The sequence below is a fragment of the Ambystoma mexicanum genome, chromosome 9 (assembly GCF_040938575.1).
Source record: "Ambystoma mexicanum isolate Mex_15411 chromosome 9, UKY_AmexF1_1, whole genome shotgun sequence".
In the NCBI taxonomy this organism is placed as follows: domain Eukaryota; kingdom Metazoa; phylum Chordata; class Amphibia; order Caudata; family Ambystomatidae; genus Ambystoma; species Ambystoma mexicanum.
The window spans coordinates 180,115,618-180,138,032 of record NC_090931.1 but is presented as its reverse complement, the minus strand read 5'-3'; the positions used below and the strand labels follow the sequence as shown (position 1 = coordinate 180,138,032).

Below are 22,415 nucleotides of genomic sequence, written 5' to 3'. Positions count from 1 at the left end.
AATACTGAAGTAGAAAGTTGCATACATGTAACAAAGTTACCAGCAGGGGTATCGTCACTTGAGTCCCAGTGTACCTTTTTTCTCCTACTCTTTTGAATGAGTTATTGCTCCTTCCCTTGTGCTGAAAAATGAATCCAAGATGACAACAGGGACCTGTGATCTTGGGAATAGCTTTCCATTATGGCCCAAGTGAATCTTTTCCACACAATGAGGTAGATGAGTGTTGAGAGATGCACCATAGCATGCCACTGTAGCTTCCATACCTAGTGTGAGTAACTATGGTTACAGGTAAGTAACTTATCTCCACGCCAACCAGGGGTTAACGTGAGGAACTGATGGTGGGGACAGGGTAGGTGATGTGTTGGTTGGAATGGCTGCCCTCCTTCCGTCCTATGTACTTCTTCGAGCTGCCTGCGAAAATGGCTTGTCCCCTAACTCACCAACCCTCTAACGCTTGAAATAACAGAGCCGTATCCTACCAAGGCTCAGCCTTCCATTTCTACATTTCCTCTCCTTTTGCCACTACAGCCCCCCGTACCTCGCTCTTTACTTTCTCTTGTGAACCCCTACTTCTGCCTTTTATTCACCCCACCCCATTTCCCATCTGTCCCTATTTCTAATATGGCTCTACTTTAAGTTGTATTTCTCGTTTTCAATCCCTCCCTTCCAGCGTTCTGTGCTATCCCGTCCCCATTGTGCATCATACCATAGTGCATCTTATGGCTGCATTCCACATTGCCTCTGTTACTCAATCCAATTCCTCTACCGATTTCTCGACCTTTTAAAAATTAGTCGCCCCTACCAAAGGTATTCCTTTTAGTCCCCTTCTTTCAGTATCTACCCATTTCTAAATCTATCCCTCATTTTGTATCCCTTTTTAATGTTAAATGTTAAAGGTATTTGTACGGTGCACCGTCACCAACGGAATTGGTCCCCAGGCGCTCTGGCGGATCTGTAAACGATGAGGTGGGATGGGTTAGTAAGGTGAAGAGGGAGTAGGATAGTGAGAGGAGTGGTGTTCTGTTGGCAGCTTCAACTCGGTGTACACCGGGTGCTGAGCTTTGGGGCAGGTATTGGATCCGTGTCAGTCCGCGTGTGCTGTTGCTCCGGCTTATGTGGTGGTGCAGTGTTGTGAAGTGCGTGCGGCTTGTTGTGCGAGAGATGATTGTGTGAGGTTTTTGAGTGAGATAAGTATGCAGAGTTTAAGCTTATATTGGTTAGTGGGTTACCTGACCTTTAGCATGCTAACATTCACAGCTTTGTCTAAGTGTGGCGCCCGCTGGCCTTCACAATCTCATCTAGATGCGGCTCAGGCCAATGTTTAGAATTCTATCCAAGTGTGGGCATGCCAACACTCAGTCCTATCCAGATGCGGCACAGGCTAGTGTTTAGAAATCTATCTAGGTGTGGACATGCTAACATTCACAACTTTATCTGGATGCTGCGCAGGTTGGTGTTCATAATTGTAAGTGTGGCACATGCTAACATTCAGGTTACATCTAGGCGCGGGCATGCCATCCTTCAATCAATCCTATCTAGATGTGACGCAGGCCAATGTCCACAATTCTAAGTGTGGCCTATGCTAGTCTTCAGGTTTCGCATAGGTGCGGGCATGCCAACATTCAAAGTCCTATCCAGATGCGACCCAGGCCAATATTCACAAATCCATCCAAGTGTGGGCATGTCGACACTCAGGTTTCACCCAAGTGCGGGCATGAGAACACTCAAGGTCCCATCTATATGAGACACAGGCCAATTTTCACAACCCTATAAGTGTGGACATGCCAACATTCACTATTCCACCCAAGTGCGGGCACGCTAACACTCAAAGTCCCATCCAGATGCGACGCAGGCCTATATCCATAATTCCGTCTAAGTGTGGCCATGCTAATATTCACAATTCTATCTAAATGCGTCTGCCGGTCTGGATATGGTCTGTCCGGTACTTACGAGTGGGTGAGTCACTTGAGGGCTTTTGTCTGGGTCTAAGTATGTGATCAGTCTCTGGAGCCTTCCTTTTGTGGCTATTTACCATGATATCTTATGCTGTGTCGAGTGGTTGGTTCTTTGGTTTGAGTGTTTGTCCAATTTGAGAGTGGCCGAGGTTGGAGTTATTTCCATCGTTGTTTTAATGTCTGGGCATTCTGGTGCGTCTCCGTTGTGGTTACGCTGTGAAGAGCCATGATTTGAGGAGTTTCCTGAATGCTAGGTGGTTTGTTGTGTTCCGTATATTCTTAGGTAGGTCATTCCAAGTTTTGGGTGCTTGGTGAGAGAAGAGGATCCTCCGAGTTTTTTTTCTGTTGTAGGGTTTTGGTTCCAGGCGTATGTCGGTGCTTGATCTTAGTGTTCTTGTCGGCTGATGTAGGCGTAGTTTGTCGCTTAGGAATTCCGCGCCTTGTTTGTGTATCGCTCTGTGCGTGATGCACATGGACTTGAACATTCGCTGTTTTAGTGGTAGCCAGTGTAGTATTTTTAGCGTGGTTGTGATGTGTTCTCTTCTGGGTAGCTTGAGGAGGAGTCTGGCTGCTGCAGTTTTTTTTTTAGAAGTCGTTCGGGCATGCCCAGGTATAGGCTATTGGCATAGTCTACTCTGGACATGATCAGGGCGATGATGGTAAGTGTTTTGTAGGCGAACGGTAGGATCCTTTTTGCTGCTCGCAGGAGGAAGAAACATTTCTTGATTACCGAGTTTACTTGTGGCTCTAGAGTGAGGTTGTTATCCATCAGGACCCCTAGGTTTTTTACAGTTGATGATGGTTCTGGTGTGGTGCCGAGCTCTCTTGGCCAGGGGACGTAGTTGATGTCTCCTCCCTTGTTTGAAACAATCGTTATCTCTGTTTTTGCATGGGTTGATTTTGAGATGGTTGAGGTTCATCCAATTGAATATGTCACAAAGGCAGTTTTCTAGTGTGTTTTCTTCTCGGGTGTCTTTTATGTTGAAGATTATTTGAGTATCATTGGCGTAGTTGTAGCACATGAGGCCGTGTTTTTTGATGAGTTTGATTAATAGGTACATGTAGATGTTGAATAGAATCGGGGAGAAGGATGATCCTTTGGTACTCCGCACGTGGAGTCTCTAGGTTTGGATTTAAAAGGTTTCATCCATACTGTTTCTGTTCTGTTTGTTAGGAAGGATTTGATCCATAGTAGGGCAGTGTCTGTTATCCCTAGTCCTTCTAATCTCTTTATGAGGATGGCGTGGTTGACAGTGTCGAAAGCTGCAGACAGATCAAGGAGAATCAGGGCGGTACTGTTGTCCGAGTCAGTCTGCGTTTGTTTTTAGGTCGTCCCATATTGAGAAGAGAGCTGTTTCTGTTCCTCTCATAGGTCTGAAACCAACTTGTGCCTGGTCTAGTAGGCAATGCTCTTCTATGAATTCTTGGGCTATGTAGGGTATGTTGGAGATGGGTCTGTAGTTGGATAAGTCCTCTACGTTTCCTGTTGTGTCTTTGAGTTGTGGCTTGGTGTAAGCTGATTTGAAGGCCTGTGGTACTTTACCTGTTCAGATTGAGAGGTTGAGGAGGTTCCTGTGGTATTCCATGGGGGTTCCTTGTTTGAGAATTGTTTTGTATATGTCCGGGGGACAAGGGTCTTCAGGAGAGCCTGATTTTGTTGCTTTGGTTTACCAGTTTGACGAAAGCCTCAACTGATATTGCTGAGAAGTTTCGTAGCTTGTTTGCCTGTTCCTCGTCGGTGGGGTTTGAGCTGTGATCGCTTGGTCTGTTTTGTATGGTGTTGGATGGAGGTTATTTTGTTTTTGAAGTGGTCTCCGAGGTCCTCGCAAAGTTTAATCGATGGAATTGGCGTGTTGTTGCAGCCCGGTGGGATTTTTATTTCGTTTACGATTTTGAATAGTTCTTTTTGAGCGTTTGGTGCTCTGAAGATTCGTTTGTCGTTATGTTTCCTCTTCGCTTTTTGTATTTCCTTTTTATATGAGCGGATCTGTTGTAGGAATTTCAATTTGTTTGCGGTGGCGTTGTTGGTCCTCCATTCAGATTCTAGTTTTCGTTTTTTTCTTTTCATGGCGTTGAGTAGTGGGGTGAACCATTTTGCTGTAGTTTTCTTGCGTGATGGGGTGAAGGGCTTTTCTTTAGCGATGTCGTCTATGGTTGTTGCGATCCAGGTATGAAGTAGTATGTTTAGGTCTGCTTCTTCCATGGCTGATGCTTGTGGTTTGCTGAGTTCTAGGAGCTCGGTTAGGTTGGACTTTTTTATGGTTCTCCAATTTCTTTTCATCATGATGGGTCCTTTTTCTTGTTGCTTTTTTGTTGGAGTGGCCGTTGTGATTATGAATTGAATGATGAGGTGGTCGCTCCAGAGTATTTGAATTGGGGGGTGCCGTGGTGATGAGATCCTTGTTGGCGAAGATTGCGTCATGTGTGTGCCCTGCTGAGTGGGTTGCTCCTTTGACTAGTTGTTGTAGGTTCATGGCTGCTAGTTGGGCGGTTAAGGATTTTTGTGTGGTTGTGGTTTCTTCGTCAAACCAGATGTTGAAATCTCCGAAGGATGATCAGATGATTGTACTTGATGGGTAGGATGGTGATTGCTTCCGTGAAAGCGTCTATGAAAGTCGCATCGTAGGTTGGTGGTCTGTATATCGGTATGAATTTCAGGTTAGTTTTGGGGTTTACTGAAAGTCGTAGTATTAAGGATTCGCATTTATCGATGTTTAGTGGATCTTCCATTTTGATGGCCAGTTGTTCCTTGTGGATGATCGCTAGTCCACCCCCTCATTTGGATTTTCTGTTTCTTTGGATGCATTTGAAGTCTTCAGGCAGGCAGTTGTTGAGGGTGATCTTGTAGTTGTCGTCTAGCCATGTTTTGGTTACAAATAGGATGTCTATGCCTCCTTCTGACAGGAGGTTGTATATTTCAGTTGAGTGTTTGGACATTGACCTTGCGTTTATTAGGTTACAGTGGATTCTCTGGGTGAGATTTTGTTTTGAGGTTATTTGTAATTGTCTGTTCGTGGTGTTTCCGCGTTTGTCGGTAGGATGAAGAACGGCGACGGCTGCTTCTTCATTGAAGCGGTCCAATAAGTTGATAACAGGGCTGATTAGCCTTGGTGTTTCTGCTGTGATGCGGCTTGGATGAAGATTAGCGGTGGTTTCTTCATTGAGTCTGATTGTTGGGTGGGAGGTAGCATTGCTGGTTGTCGGTGCTTCGCCGTATTGTGCGGGATGTAGTGGAAAATGATGCTACAACCTCTGTTCTTGTGATGTAAGGGGTAATGGGGTCGGAGCCCTCCCACTCTCTTGTTGAGTGCTCCCATCTTTTTTCCCATCTTTTTTCCGCGTGTTTCAGGAAATTCTTTGCATATTTAGAGGTTTCCGTGTTGGGGTGTCGGTGTCCCATGGTTGTTGCGAGGTAAGGTGTGAGGTATAAGGATTTTTCTCTTGTAGATTTTGTTCTGGTTGCAGCTGTGTTAGGCGTGTTTCCTTCCAATGGGGGCTGCTTCTTGTGGGTTCTGTTGGTGTTGTGTGTTCGCGTTTCTTGTTGCACGATCTTGTTCTCTTTCTCGGCGTCCTTTTCTGGGTCGGGCCATTTTCCAGTTTAAGTGCAGGCGTAGTAAGGTAGTTGGTCCTCTATGCTGTGTTGTGCAGTCGCAGTGACCTCAGTTTTTCCTTCTCTGGATACGCTGGGGTGTTCTCTGGCTCACTGTTGCTTTTCTGTCGGTGGGTAGGGTGTGTTTCTTAAGGGTGCACTGTTGGGGGGGGAGGAGGGGTTTAGGGTGTTAACGGTCTGCTGGAATGGGACTTAATTGAGTTAGGTTGCGGTGGGTTTCCGGGATTGATGGAGTACTGAACTAAGCGCAGTTAGATTATTTGAGAGACCTGTATAGTGTGAGAGAGTCCTGTCAGTGCAATCTAAACATCACACAATGCAGTTTGGAGACAGAACCCCTGCTAGATTTGAGAGACCTGTACAGTGGGAGAGAGGCCTAACCATGCAGTCTAAACATCATACAACGCGGTTTCGAGACAGAACCCCTGCTAAATTTGAGAGACCTGTATAGTGGGAGAGAGGCCATCAGTGCAATCTAAACATCATACAATGCAGTCTGGAGACAGAACCCCAACTAAATTTGAGAGGCCTAACCATGCAATCTAAACATCATGAAATGCAATCATCTTCTTTACTTTGGGTTTGGTAAGTGGCTCGGAATCTGGGGTAGAGTAGTTGCTCTACTCCTGACCCAGGCCACTCCTACCTTACTGGTCCTTGTAGATGGTTGACGGCCGGCCACTGCTTCCCCTACAGACACCGACTGACACTTCTTGGAGCCGGCCCTGTCGGAGCCGCCCTTGGCCTTAGGGCACTTAGAAGCAGGGCTGCATGAGCAGGAGGGCTGCCCTGGGAGAGTCGGTTATGACCTAGATGGGGTACCATTCAGGGAGCGGGGCGGGCTGAAAGGCGGGTTTAGGAGAGGGAAACACGGAAGGGAGGCGTACTGGGGAGCGGAGCTGAGGGGGCTGCACACAGACCTGGGGGGGCCTCTGGGCTGGTGGGGGGATCAAATTAGAGGCCTTTAGGTTTAAAACTCACCAGCAGGCTTCCAGACAAAAGTGTCACAAAGTGTGCAGCTGCGGTTGCAAGGCCCAGCTGCTGGAGAATGGGAACACCAATCAGGGAGCGGGGCGGGCTGAAAGGCGGGCTTAGGAGAGGGCTTAATTCTATGCTTCGTATGGATCTGCCACATCAACTTCCTCTGTGCTCTCTCCCTCCTTTCCCACCTCTTCCTTCTGTCTGCCTGCCCCTTACTCGTCTCTTGCTCTCCTTCTGCCTTTATATCTGTTCTGGTCTCCTTCTCCGCCTCTTGTCTCCCCTCCCTTTTTCTTCCTGCCCACGCCTCGTGTAAGTGTATGTTAGTTAAACTGTCTCCAAGCATTTCCAGATGTTTGTCTGCTTTTTGGTCTCTGGGTTTGCCTCCGGTCGCTGCACAAGATGCTGCTGTCATGCTCTGGTGGGTCAGGCAGGGAGAATAAAGGGTCTTGAAGTTGGCAGTCTCTTTATTGATGTCGGAAAGTTTTTGTGGTGGGAGGGGCTTGGCAAATCCTGCTTGCAGCTGAGGGAAGACGTAGATTGTCCTTCGGCGGATGAGGACATTGGAAGGTATTTCAGGCATAAACATAGTTTGCCAGTATCTGTTTATTTGGGGTGTGGAGGGGGGAGGGTTATGTGACGAGGCAGAGCAGAGAGGTGTTCTGGGGCATAGGTGGATGTGGTCAGTTAGTTGAACAGGAAAGTCTTAGCAGTTGTCTCGTTTTTGAAGGAATCAGAGAGCCTGGAGACGCAGACCAAGCTGTTTGAGGACCTGGAGTTCCAACAGCTGGAGAAGGAGAGCCGCCTGGAGGAGGAACGGGAGACCATGAGCCACCAACTGCTCCAGAGCAAGGCAGAGTACCACCGCAACATCGCCAAGAGGAAGGTATGGGGTAGTGTGTGCAAAGGGGGCGGTGTTGTGCCCGAGGGAAGGAAGGGTGCAGGATCTTGGGAGTAATGAGGCCAAGAAAGCCAGCAATGGCTTCAGGGCAAGAGAGAATGTGTGGTAGACATCACCAGGAGAATAGTAGGGGGTGTTGCAAATGTGCAGGGGGAAAAGGTGGGGCAGAGAGGGTGGCCCAGGAGAAGCACAGCTTCTGTATATGATGTGAAGAGCAAAGAGAACTCTCAGCACATGGACGCCTGGAGGAGCGCTAGGGCAAGAGCATGAAGGGAGCTCCAAAGGTCCTGTACGAAGAGGTTTGTCATGCCTGGCCAGTGATGAACCAGCACAGTTCCTGTGGATGCAGCAAGAGGCTGCATGGTGGTGTACTCTCTTGAGTGGTAGCTCAGGACCCCAGAGAAGTAGTACAATGTGGGAGGGTGGCAGTAGGTTACCCGAAAGAAGCATGAGGTTTGGAGATCCTATCCCGCTGGGTCTGGTGGGCTTTGCTATTCCAGGGCTCGAAATTCAGATTGGAAAAGCAGGAGCTAAATGCAGCTCCTGGGTATCCAGCATTATCCAGAGACCCGGAGCTACCACTGGGGAGCAAGGAGCTAGTACATAGTGTCCTGCAAATCTAACATCCAGAGACATACCTATAATTGTGTCCATTATTTATGACCCCATATGCTTTAAATGACATATAGAATCGTCCTAATTGTTTATAGATTGTCGAAAATGCGTTTGCCATCAGTTGGCCGGGGGAGCCAAAAGTAGCTCCTTGTAACTGATAGTGTCAGCTAACCACGCTCTACGAGGCTACAAGCAGGAGTTAAATAGCTCCCAGCTGCCCTCAATTTCGAACCCTGTAGCCCTGCTAATGTGGCATGTTTGGGGAGGAGTGACTCATTGTGCATGGTAAGAATGGAGAGAACTTCATGCACTTCTCTTGACCACTTTCTCTTCCATAGGAGCGGGTGGCGGCTTTGGAGAGCCAGGCCAGTCAGATCCGTCTGCAGGCTGCGCAAGAGTCTGAACGTGTCGCAAAGGAGAAGAATGCAATGCTGCTGCTACTCCAGAAGGTAATGCTAGTCCAACTGCTTTGGGTTACATGTGGCTCGGGAGTGTGGGGGTTAGCTGATGTGTGGTAGGCTCACCCAGAGCACTAGAAGGTTTTCAGTTTAACTTTCAAATCAAAAGATTGGCTGTAGCCTCAACTTTCGCTGCATAAGGTGGGAGATCCGGGGTGTTCTAAAGATTCCTACATCAAATTTAAAACGGGCATTGCCCTAACCATACTGTATGAGATGCTGGAGGCAGAAAGACTTTCAATTCTGGACACCCATTTCAAGGAAAGGGAGCGATCTGTTGCAAAGAAGTCATTATGATGTAGACCATGGTATCTTTTGCCCTGGCTTGCTGCTCCTGATCTTGCCCACCAGGCCAGGGCGGGTCAACTGCATACCAACCTAACCACCTCAGATCAGCTGTGGAGGGAAAGCATGCGTTAGGCAACCTGTATTTTGTACATAACACAGCACCAAGGATGGGCTACTACCCTGAGTTCCATGCTGCTAATGTTCACTGCACTCATGTAAGGTGAGCCTAGTCCACCTAGAAGTAAAACCCACAATGCCCAGGGTAGATTTGTATTACCCCTACAGTGCTTTCATACTTAATATGGTGGAAAATAGGCATCCTATGGGTTGATACAGTTCTTATTACAGATGTTTACTTTGGCAGCCATTGCTAAAATGCCACTTGATTAAGTTATCAGCGGTGATGGCCTGCCCCACCCCTTCCCTCACCCCTTCCCTCAAGTTTGACACAGTAATGGCCTATGGTGCAGACAGCCAGCACAGAGTACTACCCACACCAAGCCAGATGCATCTAGGTAAATTCTGTGGTGGCTGAACAGCCCCCATTTTTACCGAGCGTGGCAATTTCTACCCTAGTACAACTCCCAACTTGGAGCCTAAGGAGAGTTCTCATTCTTCACTGTGGGTGAAGCACGGCTCACTGCCCCTCAATATCGGCACCCCCTAACTGAACGAAAAGGCAGCTGCAGTCTGCCACTAAATAACCTCCGTAACATTAGCGCAATGACAACGTACTTTGATGCACATACTTGTGTACTGAAACATTGTTCCACTAACCATCTACCCTGATTTCCAATCATATTAAGTCCTGCTCAGCCACGAGTGGCCGAAACAGTTAACATCGGGCCTTGAGTTGTGCTACCTGTCCTGAGGCATAAGTCTCTCCTTTCGAGTGATGCGCACTGAATGGGCTACTATGTCTCACCTCACATGCCTTACACTGTGGAGTAGAGCCCTCCCACCTTCCTACCTCATGCTGGAGCACTGGAGTTGACAGGCCCTCCCCTTCAGGCCATGCCTCCTCTCCATATCCCCTACCTGGGGATGTCCGAGTTCCTGCTTTCCTCCCAGTGGTGAGCCTGGATTTTGCGCCGCTCTTTTGCATCACCGCCAGGCCACTGCCTATCAGGGTGGAACACCCATTGACAGCAGGCTGCTTGCCCCCTGTTCACCCGGGGTTGAGAATCTCTTCAGCACACCCCCCCCCCCCCCCCACCTCACACCCACAGTCTGGCCCTAAGGCAGGCTAATCTCCTTAGCTGCTCCCTGCTGGGTCTGCACTGCTCCACTTGGGTTGCAATGGTGTCATAGCCGAGGGCTCACTGTCATTGCCGGGTCTATGTTTGTCTGTCCCCCCCCCTCCTCCCATCCTTCATCATTGCACCTCTTCACCAGAGCCTCCATTGCGCTCTGAAACACTTGTGTATGAGCGTGATAGAAATAAAATATCAATATCCTGCAGACACGGTTACAATACGGTGTCCATCTGGCACACGCAACTGTGTTGAGAAACCCCCCGCAACCTACTTACATTCCCCATTGCGGGCTAAAAGTTCATCAGGAAAGGGGGATTAAAGTGTGGTGCTTGTTAAAACCGTTTAATAAAGTCCACCCAAAGGGACTTTATAAAACTGTACCTTGGCCAATACAGAAACAAACTCTTATTAGAAGGCTGTACCACCTGAAGACATTTAGTAACGTAGACCGAGCAGCCAAGCTTATTTTAGGAGGGATAGAGGGCTGTAGAGAGATACATAGTCCAAAGAAACACTCATACACTGATGTATTGTAAAAAATAATGGTTCATTTATACATACACAGCAAAGAGAACTCTTTAGAAAGAGAAGTACTATTATCATACAGAATATAAAAACCAACAATATACTTATGGTAAGTAAACCAGCTCATAAACTACATTTAGAATAGCAGTATGATTTTCAAGGTGGGTATAACTCAGTGTTACACGTTTACAGTGGCAGTATGCTATTAAAGGGGAGTAAAATCACATTAGACATTTGGAATGACACTATGCAATTCAAGGTAAGCAGACCCTATTGGTAGTAAACTATGTTACTTATTCAGTTTCAAGAACAATATGGCTGTACTGACCCTATTACAAGTAAGTATCTTAAAATACTAAGTAACGTATTCTATTGCAGGAGTAATAGAGTTACCCTACCGTTGTAGTAAGTAGGTACTTTGCAACACATGGAACTTATTCTTTTTTCAGGAATGACAGTTGCACCCATATTACTTTTTACAATAATGGAACACAATTCAAAGGTAAGCAATGACTTATGAATATCTTTTTAGAATGGCAGTATGCACGTAAAAGAGAAGTAAGAACTCAGTACGGCAGAAGGCAATCAGTATTCCGCAAAGGGTACGGCACTGAATCTGCCCTCCTGGACCTAAAAAACCAAAACTAAAATAATGGACACAGGGAAACCAGCCCCCTTACTGCTATTGGACTTGTCGGCCGCATTTGACCTTGTAGATCATAAAACTCTCATCTCCCACCTTACTAGCACAGCCCACTTTTCCGATCATGCATCAGCATGGATCACTTCCTTTATAGAGGGCAGAGCAATGAAAGTCTTCTCAGACTTAGCCAACGGTGCTCCCACCACCATCCACTGCAGTGTTCCACAGGGTTCGTGCACCGCACCCACACTCTACAACCTGTTCACCAAGCCCCTTTTTGACAAACTGAACTCCCACGGCATAGCCTATACCAACTAAGCCAATGACACTCAAGTCCTCCTCCCCCTCACAGGTTCCTACGATCACGACTCGGCAGCTCTTCTCCAAATATACTCCACCATCCAGGCCTGGATGGCAGCCAACGGATTATGCCTTAACGGAGACAAAACTGAGATCATTCTCATAGGCCCTAAAGAAATACTGAACAAACCTAACCCAAAATACAGCAAATTCCTCATTGAAATCACCACCATCCCCGTCTCCTCATTAGTGAAGACCCTAGATGTTTATCTAGATTCTACCTTGTCTATGAAAAGAATGCCTTCGCCTCTGCCTCTGCTCATACCACCAAACTTATTAACGCCGTCAAACCACTCCTGTCCAACCAAAACTGCCTCTCTATCGCCAGAGCCACAATCGGTGCCAAGTTAGGTTATTGTAACCTCCTCTTTGCAGGCACCTCAGCAAAAAACCTAAACTGGCTCCATGCGCTCAGAGCGGCCCTCAACATCCACAAGAGAGATCACATCACCTAAGCCAGAAGAGATGCCCACTGGCTTCCGGTCAAAGAAAGAATTACCTTTTCAGACTCTCACCTTAACCCACAAATGCCTCCGCCTCATCCTACCTCTCAGACACCATCAATGGAGATATCTCTGTACGCCCCAGGTCACAGCACGCTAACCAACTACGCATAACGCCCATCAAAAGGACCAAAGCAGGAGGTATAGGTTTCCCTTACATAGCTCCAGACTTTGGAATGCCCTGCCCAACGCCCTTTGAGCTGAAACCTCCCTCACTACCTTCCGCAAAGGCCTCAAAACTACTCTGTGACTCCCACGCTGTCACTAACATAACTCTCCTGATATTGACTGTAACTAAGTATGCGTAACTGAACAGACTATAACTGAATTTGTTTTCCATGCTGTTCCTGCCTGTAACAATTATGCTCCACTGTAAGCAGAGATGTGCTTGCAACAGCGCCACAATGCCTCAGGGCTGCTGTGCGCTATATAAATGCTAATAAATAAATTTGCTATTCAAGGTGAGTAAAACCCTATTGGCAATACACTCTTGCATGTATTCTATTTCAGGAATGTGTAGTTATAACAATGTAACCTTTCAGAATGGCAGTAAGCAATTCACAGGTTAAGTAAGAACTTTGTTACACTTTGTAACTTATTCTATTTCAGAGACAACCAGTTGCACAGCACTTACACCTTGTTCTATTTTCTAGTCAGAGGCCTTATACTTTAGAGGTTCTTCCCTATTCTAAGGCATGAGTGTTCTGCGTGGCAGAAGGGGGACACTGGCGGTCTGGTGACCAACAGCAGGTAGGGCAGGATAAGGCACAGATGCAGGAAAGTCAGAGTTCGAGCGGATTTTTTGTCCAACAAGTAAGTACAGACTTTAGAGTTGGTAGAACGTGTTCTGGGACTTTGTAGAAGGCTCCCTAGATGCATTCCAGTGTTAGGCCTGGGTGAGCAGTATGGGTGAACTCCCAACTACATGAATCCCCACCCTAGCCACAGAGAAGCGACACAAGACTTTAGGTAAGTATTGCCTTCAGCCACACAGTACCTCAACAGTGAAGAAGATCGTGCAGGCAGACACCTTCACGATACAGCAGCAGAGGACCCAGTCTCTGGGTTATTGGTCATGGTGACGAAAGAAAGGACACTGAATTGGAACTTGCAGCGGCAGTCAACAGAAAAGGCTCCCAGCAAAGGCTTTTTCGGTGCTTCTCGCAGCTCTAGAATTGGTGACCTTTTCAAAGTACCAGATGTGGAACAGTTGTCTGATCGATTTTAGCTCTCTATCTCGGCCCAGCACTCTGGTGAGGGGAGTTCAAGGAGTGGAATCTTGCATCTGGAGATCCAACGAGAGTTCACAGAAATTTCAGTGAGATTCATTCACTGGAAGACCTTGCACAGCACTCGGGGTCCCGGGGTATTGGTGGTTTTCATCCCAGGGAGGTCACAACTCATTGTGGGATAGCTCGAATTGCAGGTCTTCTTAAGACTGATTGGTCCCACCAGCCCAAGGATCAGAGTAGTCTTCGGGACTCCTAGGTTGCATGGAAGAAGGGGTTGGCACAGGCAGCGATTACACAGCAGGAATCTCTGGTCGTTGGAATCAGCTACAGCCGTCTTCTCTTCTTCCTCCTCATCGGATTCAACTCCAGTAGTCGACTTGTCCAGATCCAGGCCATATGTCCAGGAACCCAGTCAATCGGCACACATGCTGCATTCAAACTTTGCGGGGTGGCTTACATTTCAGAACAGCTAGCCTCCCAGTTAGGACTGGCTCTAGACAGGCATGCTGGAAGATAAAGGGCTGCAAAGTTCTGACTCCTCCCTCATTTCCTCTTCACAGAAACTGTGGAGCCGCTGCGGGCTACACAATGGGTTCCCGCTGAAGGCAAAAATCAAACCACGACCTCACAGGACGGCAGAAGGACCAAGAAAGCACAAGCACACTATAAATGGTGGCAAAAGAAAGAAGCCACCATTCTAGATGAATGGTGCCCCTTCTGTGCATTACCATGGCTGGTTTGACAGCCTGCGAGTAAAAATCACACAAGTCTGTAGAACACGTCCACGGCCACCAGCCATAATACTGTAACAGAAATGATACAGGAGCAGTGTGAAATGGGGTTACAAAGTTAACCGCCCCCTGCACTCCACGTAAGGTGAGGTTTTGCTGGACTCCCAATATAAAGTGTAGAAAGGATAAAAGTATCCATCTACCCTTGGGAACAGTAGTTTACACAAGGAATCCAAGAGAAAATAAAAGTGGAGACCAAGGGGCACCCCCGCAATGCTGCACAGTAAGTGCTGTGTACTGCAACAGGAAAATTCAGATACCCAAAAAGTTATAGGAAAGTATAATTCCAAAAATAAGGTACCATGTGTTAATATCCCCATAAAAATATCGCCATATTTTTGCGGCGATATTGAGGCATGGACCCTGCTGGGGACACCCCGGCAACACCTGCTCCCACAAATTATCACCCCCAAAAATATCACCTATGGCGTTCCTGACGACAATGCAGCAATATTTTTCGTGGGGATTATATTACCTGATGCCAAAAATAAAGCATGGAGAGTCGTAAAAAGGACACCCGTAAAAAAAGAGTAAAAGAAAATGTGAGAGGGGAAAAAGATCCCCACTCATTCAGGAGCATAATAATCCACAAGTCCATCAAAAAGGGCTGGGGCGGGTCTTGCAGGTGAGGGAGATTTATCTTAAAAATAATTTAACCTAACAGTGCTGCTTTGCGCATATTAAGTTTCAACAGAGCACAACTAAGCTTGGTTCATCTGAACCCTCTCACTGATCTGATGGCAGCTTTGATCACTGTGTAGACTTGAGGCGTGTAACTATCCGGCCCTCTCTGAGGGGTGAGTTTCAGCCACGTTTGTGATTCAGTCAAAACTGAAGTTTATGTTAAGAGAACATTGGTAAAAGCAGAGAGGATTAAAAAGGAAGACCGAGCACAGCTGATGGATGAGTGTTGGCACAGACCCGGAGAACAAAGAAGGTCTTTTTGCTGTGTGCAGTGCTGCCAAGGATGTGTCTACGTCCAGGCTACAGCTTATATCGATTGTTTAACTGGTTGCAGAGACTGTTACGCTGGATAGTTGCACCTCTCATCTACTAGACAGAGTGTTCAAATGATGTCTAGAACCTCCTACTTTCGAAAGCAAAGGTTTTGGGCTACCTAGATGTCCTGTGTCTCTTTATGTGTGATATGCCGTTCAAGGTAGATGGTGTTCTCTTGTTACCCACAGCCGCCTCTTGCTTCCCTTTCACCCGCTGCCTTTGTTTTTGTTTCAGTGGCACTTCAAAAAGTAAAGTTGGGTAATTGTTTGTTTGTTGCAGGAGAAGGAGACCCTTGCGGGCCTGGAGAAGCAGTATTATGCCGCCACTGGTGGGAGAAGTTTCCCCAAGACCCCATCTGCATTAAAGGAGGTAAGTAAAGGGTAGTTGGGGTGGATGCGAGGGCGACAGGGAAGGAGTGCTCAGAGGCTAGAAGCAGGGAGATCCATTCAATCAGACACTTGTGCTGGGCCATTCCTGACTGAGCTTGCTGGGTGCTAATGTATTTAAGGAGAAATGTTGCTAATATCAGTGATTAAAAGTCAGGATTTGAAATGGGGCTCAACTCTGCCTACGGTGAAGAAATGTGCCCATGTCTCCCCCACTTCTGAAAGCAATCCATTGGCTACCTGTGGAATTCTGTGTGAAATTCTAAATACTGTTGTCTGTACACAGACACGTCTAGTGTAAATGCCCGGTGTGCCCCTGAAATCAGGGACACCTGTGCAATCCTGCAAGAAGCCACAGACCAATCCGCTTCCTCATCATAGGCCGAGAATGAAGTACCAGGCCTTAGATCTGGATTGCCCATGATCCTACATTGAGAAGCATCCTACGGTCACGGGGCAGCTGAAGACATCCCCCATTATGAAAGGCTTTGTGGTCATAGGCAAACAGTAGACGCCTGCCTTCACCCAAACAGCAAACATTCTTTTACTGAAGAGCAAGATTTGCAAAACATGCATCAACACATTTTTCAATGGTTTTCGCCTCTCCATGTGAATCAGACTTTTGGGAGCTACCATTTTATTTTCTCTAAAAAAACAGTACCCAGCAGAAAGCTGTCTGCACACCTTGGCTTTAAAGAGTTTAACATACTGCAGATGAACCCTTTAGAAGCAGTATGCTCCAATCAAACCATCATGTTATTGCCCTGTGTACCCATAGCAACATTTACTATAAATACAAAACATTCTTTGTTGAACCGAAGTTCAAAGGTAAGGCTGTTGCCAAATACAGACAAGAAAAACAGATTGTACCATGCATCGAGCGATGTCGTTGGCCATGAAATGTTTAGAAAGGAAGGCAGTACTGCACCGCAGTAGAGTAAGGGAATTAGGGTGCCTTTGGCAAGAAATGATTTGTAGGTCTGCTGCTTGGATTCCACACCTACATACGATTGTATTACAAGACATTGTGATTACAAGACATTGCTGTTTAGTTACAAGTGATTGCCAGAAGCTGCTTCAAACTCAGACCCACTGCCTCCTTAGGGGAATGTTGCCTGGTAAACGCGGCACAGTGTGCGAATCTGTTACAGGTTTACACTGTAAAAGAAAGAAATTACTCTTTTGAAATATACGTTTTCACAGCTTTATTTCTGGTCTTGTGTGACCAACATGACGCCCATGGGATGTTGAACTGAGGATAGCTGGCAGAGGGCGCCTCAATATATTAAAAAGTCAGAGCGTGGCAGAGAGGCGTGGAGCACTGTGGTTTTGCTGATGGCATGCGTTACATTATTCTTATCGCAGACATGCCCGTGGTTTGAAGATTTTACATGCACCCCTAAAGAAACTAATAGTCGTCGGGATGATGCACATGATGTGGATTTAGAGCAGGTGTCTATTTGCCAAACTGATGTCATGGAGAAGTAACGCTGCTCACAGGCGCGTTGTTCATAGGCTCTGAGGCAGTGGTGGTGCACCACAACACGGATACCGTGATACACTTCCTGCAGAGGTGGAATGGGTGGATGGTGTTCTTAGATTTGGGGGACTTGTCTTTTACTTATAGCTTCTTCATATTCCTCTCCCCCATTTCTAGAATGGGAGGAGAGGGGGACGGGCCCAGTAAATGAGGCGGGAGCCCGGTGTATAAATTATACTTGGATTTCCTGACTCTTTCTGGTCATATGATGTGTTTGGTGTGCATCGTAACTTATGGCATCCATTTCCTAGACTTTGGCTCTGGCACAGCACAATAAAAAATAGGATGGAAGGGGAGAGTAAATGCAGTTGACCTGCATAAATGCAAAACTGACTGCAATGGTTGATGGAACTCATGGCTCATCACGGGTGTAACCCACCCAAGCTGCAAGTAACAATATTACCAATATTGCACAGTGTAAATTATCATACTGCACAAATGCCATTGCAGACGGCATGAATGACCGTGGGTACCAGGCGTAGTAGTAGTTTCAACCTGTAGAATGTGCCCTGCTTGCAGTGGGTTTGTACGTTTTTGGAATGGCTTGGTTATGTGCCTGAGCTGCCATCTGCCCATTGACTGTTCTTACAATGCATGCAATCGCGGCCAGCTTTTTCTGTGCCTGCTTCACTGCTGTGACTTTGTAATTCTAATGGGGGCGCGGGAGAGGGGGTGCTGCTTGTTTAGTGGATGAGTAAACTATAGGAAATTGGAAACCTGTGTAAGGGCTGGCTGCTTTTTGCTTCCTTCCTTACTTCCTTTTATCCAGCTCAGAGGCTGCCTCTGCCAGGGTGCAAGAGATTACTTGCTGCCAGATGAAAGCTGCCTTTGCCAGTCCCTTCTACGCCCGCTCTGGATCATGTAGTAATGGAAGGCCTCTGGAAGATGGCCCCCAGAGGAGCCCGGGATATTCATGCTGTAGGCAATCCATGGGCTCTTTACGTATAAAGAGGCAATCGGATATGACCTTAATGGACACTGTGGTACAATTGTGTGCTTCGTGTGTCTAAACACGTTGCAACTTGTCTGATTGGATAGGAGAATACTGCAGAGTGTGCATGTGGTTCCTAAATCAGCTGATTGATTGGTTGTCCAGGCTCTGTCTGATGTTTCCCAACCTCTTAATGTTCGTAGTCATCTCTGCCAAAGTAATTGTCGTTTTCCTGCTGTGCAATGCACAGTGTATCATTTCATGTTTGCACTACAGTCTTAACGAATTCCAGACACACCAACGCCTTTTGAACCACAATGAGGGCAATTGGAGTGGTATACAAATGTCCCATTATATTCACATTGTACTCCATGGTTTGTGTCTCTGATGGTTTGTGACTGGGACAGTGAGGTGTTTAGCTGAGTGCTTTGGTAAAAATTGATATTATTGTTTGTAACAACACTCCTCCCCAGTCAAAACTTGAACATAAAATATTCAGACCATCTTTGTCAACGATTCCGCCAGCTGAAGAATATCCTTCTGAAGTTGCCAGAATTCTGAGGCACCTACCTGTCTCTCAGTCCTTTTTATTCTTTTTCCAAAAACCCTCCAGCTCGTCTCCTGCGGATTGTGGGCTATGTCCACGTCTGATATCTCCTGCGTGTGCTGTATATGCGCTTGGGTTGCTGCCAAGACCAATAGAACAGCTACCCACATGCCCCACTTCCTTTCCTGGAACACATGCCCCCCCTTCCATGTTTATATGCCAGTAAGTCCTCCTGTTGGTGCAGGCTGGGTGTTGGGGATTGTACACGGCACCTGACTTTCTTGACGATGCCCCACCCCTCTCCTGCCCGCTACCCGGTATAGCTGTACCCCATCTTCTGTGCCCCTCTGTATCGTTCCCCCGCTGTATATCTCTTCTGTTACCTCTGAAAAGTGCTCTGTTATGTATCTGTATTATTGTTTCTGATGCTTGTTAATCTGCTTAGAATCACATGCTGCGCATATGGTCCGACATCCAGTGGTAACCGCCGAGTATTGCATCTTGCTTTTGGGGACCGAAAGGGGACGTCGGCATGGGCGGGTTTGTAACACTATCCCTATCGTGACGTGGCGTGTACCCAAGATCCCTCACGCACCGAGGTCCCTCCCATTGTATTTTTTTTGCCATGAGGGATCCCAAGGCTATTGTGAGTACATGAAGAGAGAAAGTAGTAAGAAGTCTATGCTCCTTCCACCTGAGCGGGGAGGAAGGGTGGGCGCATGTGAATCGAAGCAGATACAACCATCAGAAATGCTATTACGGTGAGTAGTGCATGTCATACCACTGCACAGCACTCAGTTGCTTCTTAAAGCTAGATCCGCACTCAATAAATAACAAAATAATAATACGTGTGTACGCGTAATGGTGCTGATGTGTGATTGGTGGCTATGGAATTGCCTTTCTGACACAGGTGTAGCGTACGTCTTCATGTTTTTTCGAGACGGCGGTTGGAGTGGCTTTAAGAAGCCAGGCTGTCGTCTGGGATTTCTTGTGTGCTAACTGCAAAAGAGCTGTGTCTGTAATGCAGTCCATGCAAAATATTTTCAGTATCTGAGTGTTATGAAGCTGATTGTGAGTGAGATTGGGGCCTGCATCTTGAATTTGATTTGGCAGGTTGCATTGCCCTTGAAGAGCCAGTAATACTTATGCCCAGCATGTGACTGTAATTCCCTGTGGGTAAATCAGAAACTCTCTCATCCCATCTAACATCCATCATTTGAGGTTTCCTGGTTTAAGCTATGTGCCACCTGGGTGGGGAGAGCCTGGCTGAGATCATGTACTTGGAAGTGGTGGCACAAGGCTGGCTCTTACTCTTACCCTCCAGTAATGGGAAAAGCCCTGCTTGTACATAATGCCATGACCTCCCAAGTTTATGGAGGCTTTGACCTATGGGGACTGGGGTGGGGGGGGATTAGGCTCTCCCACACCCCACCAAGAGGTGGCCAGAGCCTGGCTCATTCCCTGCACTCTGAAACATGGGGACTTGTTGTCTCTTTCCTTATGCCAGCAGGTGAGGGTATGGCTCATACCATGTGCCTTCCAAAGGTGGGGGAAACCTGGCGCATTCCATGTTAATTCTCCACGTCTGGCTGGTGATTATGACTTTGATCTGCAGTGGTGTGCCTGTCTAAATATTTACACTCATGTACAGCTCTGTTTTTACATTCTAGGTGCTTCTTCCAACAACCCAACAACCAGAATCCTCCATTTTCTGCCCTCTTTCTAGCCATCATTGACTTTCCTGCTTGTTTTGCCTAATAATCCCATCTTCTTTCTTCTCTTCGTTTTCTGATCTGTCCATTGCTTTTCCTTTCTGGATCTGTACAGCTTTAGTCCTCTTTGTTGCCACATCATCATCCATCCACCACAGTAGCTTTACTTTCCCTTTGACGTCTTTGCACCTCCCTATCCCTGTCTTTCTTCCGCTCCCACTACTTTCTCTAATTGTTCACTTGTTTCCCACCATCTTCTTTTCTTCCATCTTGCTGATCCTGTCCTCCCTCCTCTAGCCGTTGTCCTTGCTAGGTTGATCTTTCCAATCTTCTTTCCCCTCCCAGTTTCCTTTGGCAATCCTTTCACTACGTTTGTTACATCTCATCCTTTGTCTGTGTAACTTCTTCCTTTATTATAATTTAAAGTGTATTACCTTTACTTAAATAATTCATATTACCATCACTACAAGGTGGCATCTAGCGTTGAAGCATGATCACCAAGATAAACTTAATAAAACACAATGTTTTATTTGTTTTTGGTGAAAACAGAACCAGGATGTTGGGGAACCTGAAACCACCTCAGAAAGCCACAGGAAGAACCAGAAATGTACTGATCCATTGGCCAGTTTATCCTCCAATCACCTTTTCAGTATCCCCCATATTCCTGGGTGATCTGCCCTTTGTTTCTCTACATGAACACCATTGGACCTTCCCATCAACTTTTTGAAAATCGTCTTTCATCAGCCGATCTGTCCTCCCTCCCCTTTAACACCACCCGTGTAGTGGTCAGACAAGTCTTCCATCACTTTTTCAATTCTACCCATCATTTGGCTTATCCATCCTTCCCGCTTTCCCTATTGGTCAATGTATGTGTCAATTTAGTCTTCAAATCTCCTTCCATTGTTTTTGGTATCCTTTCATCAATTGGCCAACCCCTTCAAAGCCCCAACAATTGGCCCAGATGACGTTACATTTCCTTTGCAATGTTGTTCCATCCTTGGACGCAAACGCCTGTCCATTTTTGTATTTCAGATGTTCAGCCATTAACAAGTTGACACGTGCACTATTCCTGTTAATTATTGGTCGGTGTCATGAAAAGCATAGTTTAATAGAATACTAAAGGTTGGTTAAAGTAATTGAGCTCGAAACCATATATTGCAAAATGTTCAACTTTACATTTACATCAATGAGTTTAATAGTTTACACACGTACATACCTGTTAGGGCAACACTTAACAGGTAAACAGGTTTTACATCCCTACTCCTCGATCCTGTTTCTGAGCTATCCTTCCATCTCTTCTGTTGGTCAAACTTTATTTCTGTATCCTCTTAATCTTCCCCTATAATCAATTTGTTTGCCTGTTCATCCATCACCTCATCCATTGACAGGGCTATGGAAGTATAAATTGATAAATCTTCTGCCATCCATTGTCATTCTATATTTGACATTGGTACTTCCATAGCCTCGTCCATCACCTGCCTCCTTTGGCCCATCTGCTCTTTATTCTCCCCTTTCAACCTGGATCATGTTTCATTGGACGGTCTCCCCCTTCATCTGTTTACTAGGCTTTGTTGATTCGTGGATCTTCCCTCCTATCTTCTCTTCTGCTCCCCAACCTTTTGTTCAGTCCGTCTAGTTTCATCAGCTACTCCTCATTCCATCCCTAGACCCACTTAGGTTACTGTGGAAATGGCTGGAGCGCTTTCTTTTTGGGGAGCCTAATCAATCATTCCCTGCACCAATGAAATCTGCAAAGCAAAAGTGTTTTGAGTGCGGTTTAGTGCTGGGTGTAGCTCAGAAGACGGTGGGTGAAGGGGTGCAAGTGCTTTTGTTGGGTGTTTTTCAGTGTCACACAGTTTGGGCGAGGTTGAGCCTCCGGACCACCACTGGATCCTGTGATGCCTCGCATGTGGGGCATGGAAATGTTACTGATTCTCTGAACCTTCCTTCTCTCCTCCACTCTCGCCCCCTTCTGCTCACCCCCAGCTTGATCTCCCCTGCCCTGGACCCCAGGAGTATTTGCAGCTTTGCGACGTTTACAGGTTCTGCAGCAGTATGCCCGGCCCTGGCTTCGATTCTAGCTCTTCTCTCTCGCTTGCTGTGCCTCCTGCTGCCAGTGATGAGGTACCTGCTTGTCTGCATGCACTGTTTGGCTTTGCCAGGGCTATATCTTCCTCTGTGTTGT

General features: G+C 46.7%; 1 protein-coding gene across 19 annotated transcripts in view; it reads left to right on the top strand.

Moving 5' to 3' along the window:
- The window catches only part of PHLDB1 (pleckstrin homology like domain family B member 1), a 500,781-nt gene that overhangs the window by 417,153 nt on the left and 61,213 nt on the right, over positions 1-22,415 (top strand). For 15 of the 19 annotated variants that reach the window (XM_069614411.1, XM_069614410.1, XM_069614414.1 and 12 more), the window contains 4 exons: positions 7,274-7,429; positions 8,398-8,508; positions 15,394-15,483; positions 22,217-22,354. In XM_069614411.1, the coding sequence (XP_069470512.1) occupies positions 7,274-7,429; positions 8,398-8,508; positions 15,394-15,483; positions 22,217-22,354 (495 nt within the window). The remainder of the gene's footprint in view (positions 1-7,273; positions 7,430-8,397; positions 8,509-15,393; positions 15,484-22,216; positions 22,355-22,415) is intronic. The other 4 variants (XM_069614425.1, XM_069614417.1, XM_069614423.1 and 1 more) reach the window with 1 other exon arrangement.